Source organism: Eleutherodactylus coqui, chromosome 7 (genome assembly GCF_035609145.1).
Source record: "Eleutherodactylus coqui strain aEleCoq1 chromosome 7, aEleCoq1.hap1, whole genome shotgun sequence".
Classification (NCBI taxonomy): domain Eukaryota; kingdom Metazoa; phylum Chordata; class Amphibia; order Anura; family Eleutherodactylidae; genus Eleutherodactylus; species Eleutherodactylus coqui.
Window position 1 is genome coordinate 158,548,499 of NC_089843.1, and position 14,156 is coordinate 158,562,654.

The window sequence follows — 14,156 nt, forward strand, 5'->3', positions numbered from 1 at the left end:
TGATTGTTATTTGGGCCACTGATGTAGCCCAGGCTCAGCATTTAAATGAGCTAGTAACAGACCGAACGGAAACTCGACCCCTGGTAATGGGGGATCATCAATACTAGAACGGAAACATTTGTATAATCAGTTACAATCCTGTACCTATGCAACAGGCGTTAGAAAGTGGTGGAATATGAGGGGGGGGAGGGGGGGTAACCTTGTAACAAGGTCTACCGGCCCTTAAATTGGCACTCTGAGAGTGCCCAACTACCATCCCATTGCCCGCTACCTGGTCAAGGCATCTTACCAGCGGAGCTGCAGGCCGGAGTCTCCATCTCCCGTCTCCCCACTCAGTCTCCCCTCTTGTGACCATCAGTTGTCATTTTAAATCTATGGAGAGGAGGAAGGAGGAGAGGAGGGGTAAAAGAGAAAAGATAGAGACAAAGATAGAGAGGCGAAGCCTCTCAGAGTGTCCTTTTGTGTAATGAGAGGAAACCCAGTTTTAGGTCTCAACCTGCAACCTTTTCTTGTGTCTTGGGGTTTTACAAACTCTTCCCAGTGTCCAGTTCTCGGGGTCCACGACAGTTGATAAAATAGTCAACAGTTGAAAGGGGTTTTTTTTTGCCACAGTTAGTACACGTCCAGCCCTGTTGCATAGTCACATTGTGAGAAGTCAGTGGAGGATACAAAGGCAGGGCCAAGGCCGCGCCCAGTGAAGATTTCCAGCTTTCCAATTCCTTTTTTGTCTCAGTCAAATCCAAGTCGCTGTACCTAAAGCATCATTTCACTTCAAATTCAACTTTTACATTCTCTCTTAAATTTTTTCCACTTTCCCACTTCCAAACATTCCTTTTTTCTTGAATATCTTTTAGCACTTTAGGAGCACCCATTTGCCAGAATTATTGAGCATTATCTTCCCCATGGTCATCTCTTTGTCCCCTGAACATTTACTGATTTAATTGTATATTCTGGATGAGCTGCAGTGTAATTCCCCAAATGACTACTAGCAGAAACTTCCCTGAAGTCTTTAAATTCATTAGTCCAAAGTTCCAGACTCCAGTTACAACAATCTGGCTGTCAGGTAGCCCTTTGTCTGAGACTAACACCCTTGACACAATGTACATTTATCCAGCACAGATCAATCTCACAACATGTTACATTCATTTGTGCAGGTTTTTCATGTGCATTCCTCTGTGATTACAAACAAGTCACAAGTCACTTACAACATGGACTGTATGATCTATTTCTGATAACTTATTCAAGATCTTTCCCTTGAGCACAGACCAGAGGAACAGCGTACAGATTCAGCAGACAAAAGAGATTTCTCCCTATTCTAGCAGTCTCTTCATCAGGGCACACAGGGTCACTGAGACAGCGACTACATTCCAGGTCAAATCACTGTCTCTATATTGCAGTCTCACACTGCAAACACACTGAGAATGTGGACAATTCATGTACACAAAATACTATGATAAATGATATGGCACATGAAATAGAAACAAAGGCTGTACCTTTCCAAAACAGCAGACAGAAGCAAGCACATGAAAGAAAGCCTTACCTTAACACGTGGACTTGGGTTTGCTTGGTGTTCCCGTCCAGGTGCCTTGACAGTCCTTAGAACATTCCACTTGCCCATTTTCTCTACCAGGAAATGTTGGAATAATCTCTCAATTTAGGTGGTAATCAAGGAATATCAAAACCTTATCAACCAGGTATGCCCAATTGCCTGTACAGTATATCAGAGAAGAATACAATATGGGGCAATTGGGTCTTGTTCCAGAGCTCTTCTGAAGAAAGTAGCTCATTCACAGAAGTTTTATTGAAAAAGTAAAAAAATACGTAATACAAGGCATAACTATGTTATAGCAAATCACTCAACGACAAAAGGGTGCTGACTGGGCATGCCAACCAATCATATACTACATTAATAGGAGTAATAAATGAGGGTACAATGACTAAATATGGTCTCTAGGAAACACTAAAGTCCTCACTAGCAAAGCTAGTTCTGTCTAGTATACTGTACTTGTACAAGCTTTGGACCAAATTATTTTAACCTCTGAATAACAAGTGTAACTTAGATAATTACGATACTTTCAAGTATAAGTAGACAACTGAGTTATAAACATTGAATTTTTTATTATAACTAATAAGCTGCAAAAGAGGAATGCTTATGCAACTTTTAGCAAACAGTTGAGAAAATATTTAAATTCTATGGATCCATTACTTAAACCTCACTATCACCAACCAAAAGTGAAAACAGCTATTAATTACAATACACACTAGATATATAACAACCCGTACTTTAACAGCAACTGATAAACAATAACTGCAGTTTGTTTAACAATCTGTAAACACCAAAGAACTGTGTACAATGATCAGATTTGCAAATACTCAGTGAAAAGTTCCAAAATGTCTCAGGGTCATTTACAGCTAAGTCTCAATCCCTTCCTTAGGTGTTTGAGCCAATAAATTACTAGTGTCCCAAGCAATAATGGTATGTGACAAGCAGGCCAGCGAAGTTCCTAACAGTCACTACAGATGTGCAAATGGTCTGCTTATAGGACGGCTGGCCTCACTTACAATCCATTGCCGATGCAATCCTTGCTGTCCTCCTTAGTAGCTTAGCCTGTAATCCAATAGTGTAATGTTAAACTCTTTCTACCCCCGGATGTTGCGGTTCACCACTCTCTATGCCACAGTCCCATTCTGTTTTTTGTACAGGTGGTGTCGCTCGATAGCTCCTGCAGCCACTGTGCTGTTCCTCTCACTCTGGGGTGCACCAGCAGCCCCCACAGCAGCACTAGTTTAGGGTCTCTGCTGTTTCTTCACCTTGGTCTTGAGATGCTGCCCTGCTCTTGTGCTGAATCCACCAGCAGCACCTGCTCTCTCATATGAACTCCGTACCTTCTGCCTGGTGACACAGTAGCAATTTACTTCTATTATTTCACATGTATGTTTGTCACTATGGTAATACATTACCTTTTAGGGGAAGCCCCTTACATGATCACCACTTGACAAAGTTTTATCCACTGGAAGTAAAAAGGGAAGAAAGACTCCTAGTAACCCCTTAATGATAAATGACAGATATATATGTCACAGGTGAGTGCCGATTAAAGAGATTATTGGGGACAAAATATTGATGACCTTTCCTTAGGATAGGCCATCAATATCAGATTGATGAGAGTCTACCTCCAGAGACCTCTGCCAATTAGCTATTTGTAAAAGCTGCAGAGCTCACCAGTTGTGTCATGACTTCTTCTCTTCAGAATAACATAATGTTCATTTGTCATGTGCCCACCGTACGTCTCAGTTCCATTCAAGTGAATGGGGTTGAGCCACTATACTAGGCACAGCTGTCAGAAAATGAACAATGCTCTGCCTGGTATGCAGTGAATAGACTGCAACACTCACCTTCATACCATGGCCTCCTGAAACAGCTGATCAGTGGGGGGCCCTGAATGGCAAATCTTGCCAATCTACCAATGGAAGATCATTAAAATCCTAGTTTCGGAAAAACCCTTTAACGTTCTATAATTGACATATCCCAGTACGATCATGGCAAGAAAACGACAGTACTACTCAGCCGGTCTCCTGCTGTAATTGCTTGGGATTGGAGATAACTCTGATTTTGGCAATTTAGATGCTGTCAATAGCAACCCTGGTATTTAATGCTTTTTATTGTAGGGCACAGATAGGTTATCTGTTAGCTCTCCTGTCAGTGTTACTAAGTACTGCTTTTAAAAGCATTATACAAGTGATCAAATGATCAAAGTCTTCTTTTGGCTAGGTCTAAACAGGGCAATAATACGTGTGCTACTAATGACCATGATAATGGAATGGAAAGTAACATTTCTGTCTTTCCAGATGATAGTAAACCATACAGGTAAACTAACATAGAACTGGAAAATATATTATAGAAGTTTGAAGCTCAAGTAGAAAATTTGCAGATGATATTTTATGTTGCTGAATGTAAAAATAGAATTTTTAATTTTGCTAAATTTAAGGTAATTCATATAGGTTAAGATACGAAAGACTACATTTCCTCAATGCCGAAGTATAAAAACATGGAAATTTACTGTATTTTAATATTTAATTTTTCTCCCCCATTAATATCTGATATTTGGACCAAAGACCAAAGTGCAATAGATATATATATATATATATATATATATATATATATATATATATATATATTTATTTTTTATATATATATATATATGAAAATGACAACTCTAAAGATTCGTTATTGACATCTTTGTTTTTATACTTGGTAACTGGTAAAGTCAAAGCTGCTGATATTCTTTTTTAAATTGGTATTATATCAGTATAGACAATAAGTCTGTAATGTATCATGATCTCTTATTAGGTTCTTCCTCGGCAAACATGTGGTCTTTTCACACATACTATTTTCTATAAGGAATACCCTGGAGGACCAGTTGAGCTTGACAAAAGCATACAAGGAGGCGAACTTTTTTTTACACTTGTCCTCAATCCAGTAAGTATTTATCCTTTCAGTTTCATGACTAATAAAATATTTTTGAAATGCAGAACTATCATATACCATTCTATATCATAATATACCATACCATATGTTATAATAGTTCATGATAAGCATGTTCACTTTTCAACACCATTTTACAGTTTACATATAAAATTCATATAAAGTTGAATACTTCTGTATGTACATCATTACATCACTTATCTTATAAGGCTCCTGAATTACATGCAGCAATGTGGTCTGGAGCTGTACTCATAATTCTGTAGGCTTCCAAGATGAAATCTCCCAGCATTAGTTGGTCAATGTCTGAACAGAAATTGGTCTATTTGAAAACTGTGATATATGAGCTTCACTTTTCATCTTCATCTTTAGTGATATAGAAAGAACGTATTGTCTCACTGGTTAATCAGAGTTCAGCTAAACTGTCAGGTGTATGTCTGCCAACAAACTTTTTTCAAAAGCAACCAGGAGAAGTGCAGCTTTTAAAAGTAGTACAAAGAAAATCTATATATAGTAAATTTGGTATTGCTGTGATCATACTGACCCTTAAACTAAAGTTAACGTGATTTTTACCACACTGTGTAAGCCATAAAAGCGATATATATATATATATATATATATATATATATATATATCTTTTTTCTATTTAACCTCTTAATGACTACTTCAAAGTGTTTTTACGTCCTGCCTAAGTGGGCTTTAATTCCTGAGGACGTAAAAACCTGCTTCCTCTGGGGATTAAAGCCCTGCCAGCTCTAGACATGACAGCTCCAGTCTGCCGGCTCCTGGGGGTAGACGACTACCTGGAGCTGTCATGGGGGCCCGTGAGAACACCCCCCACCCCGTTCGGATCCATAAGGGGAGCTAAGGATACTCAACCTATCCTCAACGATGTTCCGCGGCATTCTCATCCTCTAGGACCTGACGCCGGCACCTGTGCATGCGCGCCTAATGTCATTATGTCACTGGCATGCACAAAAGCCCGGGATGCCTGGGAAATTTTAAAACTCCCTGCTCCTGGCTAGTATGTGTAGCCGAGAGCACGAAGCTGTCACCGAGAGCTGTTGTATGTGGTTCCCGATTATGTAAAAGTTTAAAAAAGTATAAAAAAGAAAGGTTGTTTCATCTCCCCCCATGAATCATATCCATGAGGGGAGATGAAATTATGTCCCTAAGGCCCCCGAATTTATCCGCGGACCCTACCCTGGCTTATGCGGTCACGTGATCTCCGTTATACAATGGACAATGGCAATCACGTAAAATTTAAAAGAGTTGAAGTTTGATGCTCTGTTCAGTTTGGGCCCCGTTGTGCATACAGATAGAAGATTAGGGCCACAATGGGTATGTTTCTGAACACGAGACAAACAGGAAGATCCACTTTAGGGGGATAAAAGTCTTCATTCATATGTGTGCTGTAGAAAAAAATCTGTTTTTAAAAATTTACAATTGCCAAAAATGTTTTCCTTCAGCTTTGGTTAGATTTATTCAAAAACAGGGGGGGGGGGCGTGGCCTAGCGTTCAGAGAGAGCAGTCGCACGGAACTTCTTCTCCTGCACCCAGAAGAGATTGAGCGGAGTTTACAGCCTGTTCATCCCCTGGATCCACTGCTCATTTTCGGCATTAGCCGCTCTGAGTCCTAGGGAGCAGAAGGACAGCTTCCGGATCCCCCCCAGGAGAAGTTACCCGCTGAGGCCTAGTTCCTGGCCTGAAGCCGGGGACTAAATTTTCACGCCGACCTGGAAGCGCGTGGCGCAACAGCTTTCCACCTACCTTGAACAAGCAGCGCTTACAAAGAGGCTACCCGCAGAGGCTCTCCAGCTTTAACGCGGCGTGAAGGGGTATGTACAAGCGGCTGGGGGGAGGCTAAACAGCGGTACATCAGAGGAGGGGAAGCGGGAAGAAGCAGGCGAACCGGCGCCATTAACCAGCGGGAGAAAAGCAAGAGCTACATTCTGTCCTACACACCAGGGCCAGCAAGGCACCTTTAAAAACAGGCACTATATACCTAAAAAGCATGGCCCTGTGGCCTATCCGTACCCCGACCAGCCGCGGCTATCCCGCCATTACCCATCACCACCAGGAGCTGCACCCCCAGTAATCGCCCCAGCGAGGAGCACATACGCTCATCCCCGCAACCAGGAGGGGAAGGGGGAATAAATAGGTGACCCAGCACCTCCAAGCAGTGGGGAAACAGCACTGACAGAGCTCCGCTCCACGTACCCGGGCTGGCAGAGATTCATCCAAGCAGGTACTCTCCATCTAATAAACACAGCTCCGCTGCCATCCCGCTCTCATTCCGGCCGCGGACTTCCCGCCACACCGCTAACTTTCGCCACCATTAGGGGCTAAATCCCCATCACCTGCCCACGCATAGAACAAACATACCCCCCCCCCCCCGAGCAGTACAAGAAAAGGGGAATGGCGCCAACTAACCCCCGTCTTGCTGGACTTTGTCACAAAAACTGAGGGGGAGAGACACAGCAGAGCTCCCAACGACATAGCCAGACAACTTCTCCACAGGAGGTCCCTGAACGTCTTCAAGAAACCCTACAAATAGAGCTCTAACGCCTAGAGAGGGTCCCCAAACTCCGCTCCTCCCATCCTACTGGAGAGAGCTCCTCTGAGAATTAAATATTCAGCTCACACAGCTACATCAGAAAAACCAGCAAACCCAAGACCCCCCCCCCCCCCCACAACTGGAACCCGGGTGTACAAACCCACCCTAAGTGCGAACTACCACACTAGCAAAGCCCCCAACTGAGGACGTCAAAACTGTCAACTACCACTAGCACTTACAGCCACAGCGGGCACTTTCAGATTGACGACGAAAGACCCTTGCGCATAATGGCCGCCTAGAGAGGGCGCACCGGGGAAGCGGGCTTCATCGTACTACTTAAAATCACAATTCATAAATTGTCTATATAGCAGGATGGGGAAAAACAACAGGGACAGGAGTAGTGACACATTAGGAACTCCTCGCCCCACCAAAAGTCAAACCGACATGCAAAGATTTCTGAAAGAAGGAACATCCAGATCGCCTCACCCAACTAGCAAGAAAGCACTGAACCTCTCGATACCAGCCCCCCACAACATTGAGAGGGAAGAAGAGGTCTCCTCAGAAGGCGAGGAAAACGAACAACTCTCACGAAGCTTCATGAGAGACCTAATCACAAGTGCAGTAAGACCTATCATGTCTGACCTCTCAGATATTAAGGAGGAATTAAAGTCGATGGGAAGAAGGGTAGAGGCTCTAGAGACTTCCGCAGCAAACTTAACTACACACTCAACGGAACTGGCGCAGGCAGTAACAGAACAACACCATTACCTAAACCAAGCCCTTACTATGCAGGAAGACCTAGAAAATCGCAACAGGCGAAATAACATAAGAATAAAAGGTCTGCCAAAATCTTGGGCTGCAGATGCGCTACCAAAGGTCGCCATGGAAATATTTACCCTCCTCTTGGGACACGAGAGAGACACACAAATTTCAATTGAGCGGATCCATAGGTCTCTGAGACCCCCACCATCTGGAACAGACCCTCCTAGATACACAATCTGTAAGCTTCTGACCTTCCCTGATGCACAAGCAATTTTGGAGGCGTCGAGAAACACCAAAGACTTGTTATACGAGCGGGCAGCAATACATATCTACCAGGATCTAGCCCCGACTACACTGTATAAACGCCGTCTGATGAGACCTCTACTCGAGGCATTGAGAGCAAGAGACAAAATACTCATGGCTGTTCCCTTTTGGTCTTGGAATTAATCTTAGAGGCCGAAGAATTAACATCCGCACGCCAGACGACCTCCAGAGAAGCTGGCATCTCTTAGAAATAGAACCAATTGAAGTACCCAACTGGCTCCCTCTGCCGGACCTCCCGTCCTTTCCCATGTTGGTCACTCCGGGAACAGACCTCCCCACGGGGAACTCTAAATCCCCGAGGGGCAAGAGAAAGAAAAGCAAAGATGGACCACTCCACGATGACACATGAGGAGGAGGACACCGTCGTTCCCTCGGGAGTAAAGCCAAACGACCTCTGTCTCACAGAGGACTACTAATCCTGAAATCTGAAGTTCGGTTATCCCATGGTTTGACAAAAGTTGACTCATACTATGGAGACATTTTACTGTTTATTCTTTCTCACTAACACTCTCCTCCCCCCCCCCCCCCCCCCTGCTAACTCTCAATGCTGCGATGGAGCCGGCCCTATCCCCGGGCAGGCCCTACTTGAGACCGTTATCCAATAACAAAAACCCCACACCATAGCTACAGAAGAGCTATAAAGAATCGCCTAAGATTCCAGTGTACTTCCCCTTTATATCGATACCGAGACCCCCGGGATTTCTCGGGCTCTCATCTAGTGCATATATCATACCCTAACACCCCATCCCCTCAACCTGAACACCCGCGCTGCATACCTCCCCCTCCGCTCATAACCCATACACACCTGCGTCTGGACACCGAAGATAGGACCTTGCACATTAGTGCTCTCACTCTCTCTGTCTTCTTGTCCAACTAACAGGCGAAACCTTTACGCGAATACTCTACGGGATCATGGCGTCACTGCGCTTCGCGACGTTCAACGTCCGGGGTCTGAACTCTCCAGGTAAGAGACACAACATAGCTCATCTATTAAAAAAAAGTAAACCCAAAATACTCCTACTTCAGGAGACGCATTTTAAAAAGGACAGGCACTTCCCACTCCCGGGGCTGGGTTTCCAGCAACATTTTCATAATAATCACCCAAGCTCAGCATCCAAGGGCGTAGCTATCCTCTTACACAAATCAATCCCATTTAAACTAGATTCCAAATATACAGACGGAGAGGGAAGGGTCATAGTCATTAAAGGCACAATAGAAAACACCAAACTAACTATCGCAAACCTATACGCGCCTAATAATGAACAAGTCCCCTGGCTGGTCAAACAGCTGGAGATCCTCAAACAGTTCGCAGAAGGGCACATAATACTAGGAGGTGATCTTAATGTCACCCTAAATCCACTCCTAGACTCCTCAACAGGGCGCTCACAGATCCCCCAATCAAAACTCAAAAGGCTACATCATTCCTTACAAGATCTGGGAGTCCTGGACACCTGGAGTTACCTTCACCCCTCTGATAAAGACTTCTCCCACTTCTCATCAATATATTCCACCTATCAGAGACTAGACTATCTTTTTGCCTCCGCTAGCCTGGTACCCCACCTGAAAAAAGCCAACATGGGCTCGGCCATGGTCTCTGACCATGCCCCTGTCTATTCAGATATTCGCATACAGCAGGTGAATCCGGGAGAGTGGAGATGGCGATTGAACGATTCGCTTTTGGCCCCTATAGAGGAAAAAACTAAATTAGGAGACTCACTAGAAGAATATTTTAAAAACAACATGGAAGGCAGCGTCGAGGTTCCTATGGTGTGGGAGGCCCACAAGGCCTACGTGAGAGGCTTACTTATAGCTCTGGGCACAAGGGTTAAGCGACAGAAACAAAGAGAAATTGATAACCTGTTAATACAGATGTCAAAACAAGAATGCGCTACAAAACTCTACCAGTCCAAGAACAATCTCGAAGAGCTAGCCTCCTTGAGATATCAGCTCCGCTCCCGCCTCACAGAAAAATTTAATAAAAAACACATGTACCTTAAGCAGGCCTTCTATGCCCATGGGAATCGAGGAAGCAAATTAACAACAGCAATGTTGAAGAAAACCAAAACTAGAAACGCAATCCTTTCAATAAAAACACGAGAAGGAACCATAGTGTCCACTACAACTGATATAGCAAAAGAATTTAACCAATTCTATTCTCAGCTGTACAACTTGGAAGATTCGGAGCCCTTCTCCTCTAGTCAAAACACCCCAGAGAGGATAGACGCATTTTTGAGGTCCCTAGAACTACAACGTCTCAATGAGACAGACGCGACCACGCTCCTGTCCCCAATCACGAGCAGGGAAGTTGAAGAAGTCCTAGATTCTATTCCGCAAGGGAAAGGCCCAGACCTGACTTTCTCTCTCTAAATTATTACAAAACCTTCAAACCACAGCTCTTACCCCGACTAACCGAGACCTTTAACGCCCTACTAAACGGAGCCCACCTAGCCAGACAGGCGCAAGAGGCGCACATCACCCTCATTCATAAAGAGGGCAAAGACCCCGAACAGTGCAGTAGTTTCAGGCCAATCTCGCTTATTAATCTAGATGTAAAAATCTGGGCCAAACTACTCGCCATAAGAATAGGGGAGTTCATCCCAGACCTGATAAACCCGGAGCAAACCGGCTTCGTGAAGGGCAGAGAGGGCAAAGAAAACTGCCTAAGACTGCTTCACGCCACTAAATATGCCCGCAGCCGGAAAATACCAATGGCCTTTGACAGCACAGATGCCGAGAAGGCCTTTGATAGAGTGAGCTGGGTCTTCATGGAAAGAGTATTACTCCGCTTTAAATTCCCCCCAACATTTATCTCAGCCATTCTCTCCCTATATGCAGCACCCCACGCCAGATTAAAAATTAACGAAACACTATCCCCCACATTCGAGATCTGTAACGGGACACGCCAGGGATGCCCTCTCTCCCCATCGCTCTTCATCCTCACGATGGAACCTCTTTTGCAGTGGGTAAGACAGGACCCGATTATAGAATGTTTGCGAATAAACTCGAGCACATTATCCGCGGTAGCGTTCGCGGACGATGTGATGTTCGTAGTTACCAAACCAGAGAGGAGCATACCCAGACTAGCCTCGTTACTACGCGATTTCGGATCCCTGTCAAACTTCAAAGTGAACTTTGCCAAATCCACAATCCTAAATATCTCAATCCCGGAATCACAGTGTCCCCCGCTGAGATCCAGCTCACTCTTCACGTGGTCTGAATCGGAAGTGGATTACCTGGGGGTCAAACTGACCAAGAAAACAGAAGATCTTTACTCCCAAAACTTCCGTCCTTTAGTTAGCCAACTCAAAAGTTTATTGAGAGACTATGACCTTCCTTCCCTCTCGTGGTTTGGGAGAAAAAATATCCTAAAAGCGTACATTCTACCAGTGGCGTTATATAAAGTGCGCATGATCCCAATATACCTTCCAACCACGTTCTTCAAAATTTTGCGTTCTATCTGCACTAGTTTTGTCTGGAAACAAAAAAGACCCAGACTAGCATACAATCTGTTGACTAAGAGGAGAACGGAAGGAGGCATAGTTTTACCGAACTTCCAAGACTATTTTCACTCCATCCAAATTAACTATTGGTTGGAACTAACACACCCTTCTAGAGACCCATTGCTACAAGAATTAGCGTTAGCCTCATACGGGGAGTCCTTGATAGAGGACTTGTGGTTTCCCAAGAAATCCCAGTACAGGGCAAAGAACCTTGACCCGCTCATAAGGGGACCGTGCGAAACATGGGACCAATGCAAAGGAGAACTAGCACCAGACCCTTCTCCCCTAACACCAATCCGAAGTCTGGGCAGACTTCTCGGAAAGAAGCCAGACCCTGGCTCAACAAGCATATGAAAGCAATTTAAAGGAACCAAAATTAATGACATTCAGCTACTGGCCCACAAACCTATAGAGGACATTATGACATCGCTAGCCCCCAACATTAAACTCTCCTTTCTCCAGGCTTCACACACTAAAAAAGTGATAAGTGAGTTCCTAGCTAAATTCAGGTCAACTAGACCAAAAACTACCTTTGAAAAAATAACGGAAGAGAGTAGTTTAAAACAAAAAAAAATCTCCAATATTCGCAAGAACTACATAGTCCCACCCCGAACTTCCAAACCCAGCTTCATAAGCTCCTGGGAAAAAGAACTAAAGATTTCCCTTTCAACAGCAGAAGTTAAACTCATACTGAAAACAGCTTATGGCCTATCCCTTGTGTCCTAATGCAGGAAAGCCACTATAAGCTTTTAGTACGGTGGTACAAAACTCCCCAATGGTTAAATGATTACAAATTAGCACCCCACAACAAATGTTGGAGATGCAACAACGAAGTAGGATCCTACCTCCATATCTGGTGGGAATGCCCAAAAATAGTGCCCTTCTGGGAATAAGTGGAAAGCGACCTGAGAGCTTTATCTCCAAATCTAAAAATCACTCCGGACATGATCTTCCTGTGGAGACCCTCCACGAACTTCCACCCACACAAACACAAACTGATAGCTCACCTGTTAGACGCTGCAAAAGCCTTAATCCCGCTTCACTGGCTCCAACAATCCCCTCCCACCTTAAACCAATGGAGGGAGAAGGTGGACTCAATCTGCAACTTAGAGGAACTAACAAGCTGGTCTAGGAACACGCAGGAGGATTTCATCCTTACATGGTACCATTGGAGGGAGTTGAGAAAGGGCAAACAGCAATCTCAAACCTCCTTGGGTTGACTGACTTGAACGGGGGTCCCGCCCCGGGAGTGGAAAGCTAAAACGCCGTCACTAATATTTTCTCACGACATGGGGAACACATCGGACCCTGGACGCTAGACTCAGGAGTGAAGTTGCACTGGCGTAACGGAACGCCTGGACATGTGGTAAGGGAGAGAGCGACTGCCCTGCGCTGACATCTTGGAGATTCACTGCTTAGCCCCCGCAACCCCGCAAGCCTCCCCACCCCCTGTCCTCACGCTCCCTTACCTCCTACTACCCTCCCACTCTTTCCCCCTTAATATTCATATACCTTTCTCACCCTATCTGTCAAAGTTTACTAGATTCTTTATGCTCTAGGGCTGGGCTCCGCCCCACCCCCCTTTTGGGCCTCCTCGTTTATGGTTCCCCTAGAAGTTTGGACCTAGGGGAGGAGGAAGGACTCTGAGTATCCAGCTTTAGAATTTAAAAGTTTGTAACTATGCAAAAGAATATGCAAAAAGTATATTTAGTTTTTCTGATACTATAATTTAGTATACGTGACTATTTCACTTGTTTGTATTATAATTAAAATCCAAAAATCGTTAAGGGGTCTAGTTTTCAAAATGGGGTCATTTGTGGGCTGTTCTCTGTTGTTTTGGTGACTCAAGGGCTCTACAATTGGGCAATGGGGCCTAAATCACCTTCAAGCAAAATGTCTGTTCTGAATGCCACCCGCTGCTCCTTTCGGTTTGGGCCCCGTTGTGCATACAGAGATAAAATTAGGGCCATAATGGGTATGTTTTTGAACACAGGAGAAACAGGGGTATCCATTTTAGGGTAAAAATCCTCATTTTCATGTGCACTTTAGAAAAAAAAATGTTTTTAAAATGACATATTTTCAAAAATATGACATTTTATTTTTTCTCCTCTAAATTGCATTAACTCCTGAAAAGAAACTGTGAGATTAAAATATTCCTGACCCCCCTCAGTGAATACATGAAGGGGTGTAGATTTAAAATGGGGTCATTTGTAGGGGTATCTATTATATATAGATATAGAGAAGAGAACAGGAATCGCAGATTGCAGATAGGTGTGATCTGCTATTTCTGTTCTATAATTTATCGGACGAGCGCATAAAAAGCGCTCATGTGTCCGATACCATTGCAAAGCAATGGTTTTAAAAAACCACCGGACGCATGCGCATGCGCAACTCGCACGGAAAAACGCCCGTCTGACTAAGGCCTTAAAGTGACACATGTCAGATTTCCAAAATTTGGCCTGGTCATTAAGGCACAAACAGGCTTGGTCACTAAGGGGTTAACTCCACTTAGAAATCTTTTAACGTTTTTCAA

General features: G+C 44.1%; 1 protein-coding gene across 1 annotated transcript in view; it reads left to right on the forward strand.

Annotated features, from left to right (window-relative positions):
* Window positions 1-14,156, forward strand: part of LOC136573612 (bifunctional heparan sulfate N-deacetylase/N-sulfotransferase 3-like) — a 261,734-nt gene that overhangs the window by 136,342 nt on the left and 111,236 nt on the right. Inside the window, exon 5 of the mRNA XM_066574885.1 lies at window positions 4,349-4,477. Coding sequence (XP_066430982.1) covers window positions 4,349-4,477 — 129 coding nt within the window. The remainder of the gene's footprint in view (window positions 1-4,348; window positions 4,478-14,156) is intronic.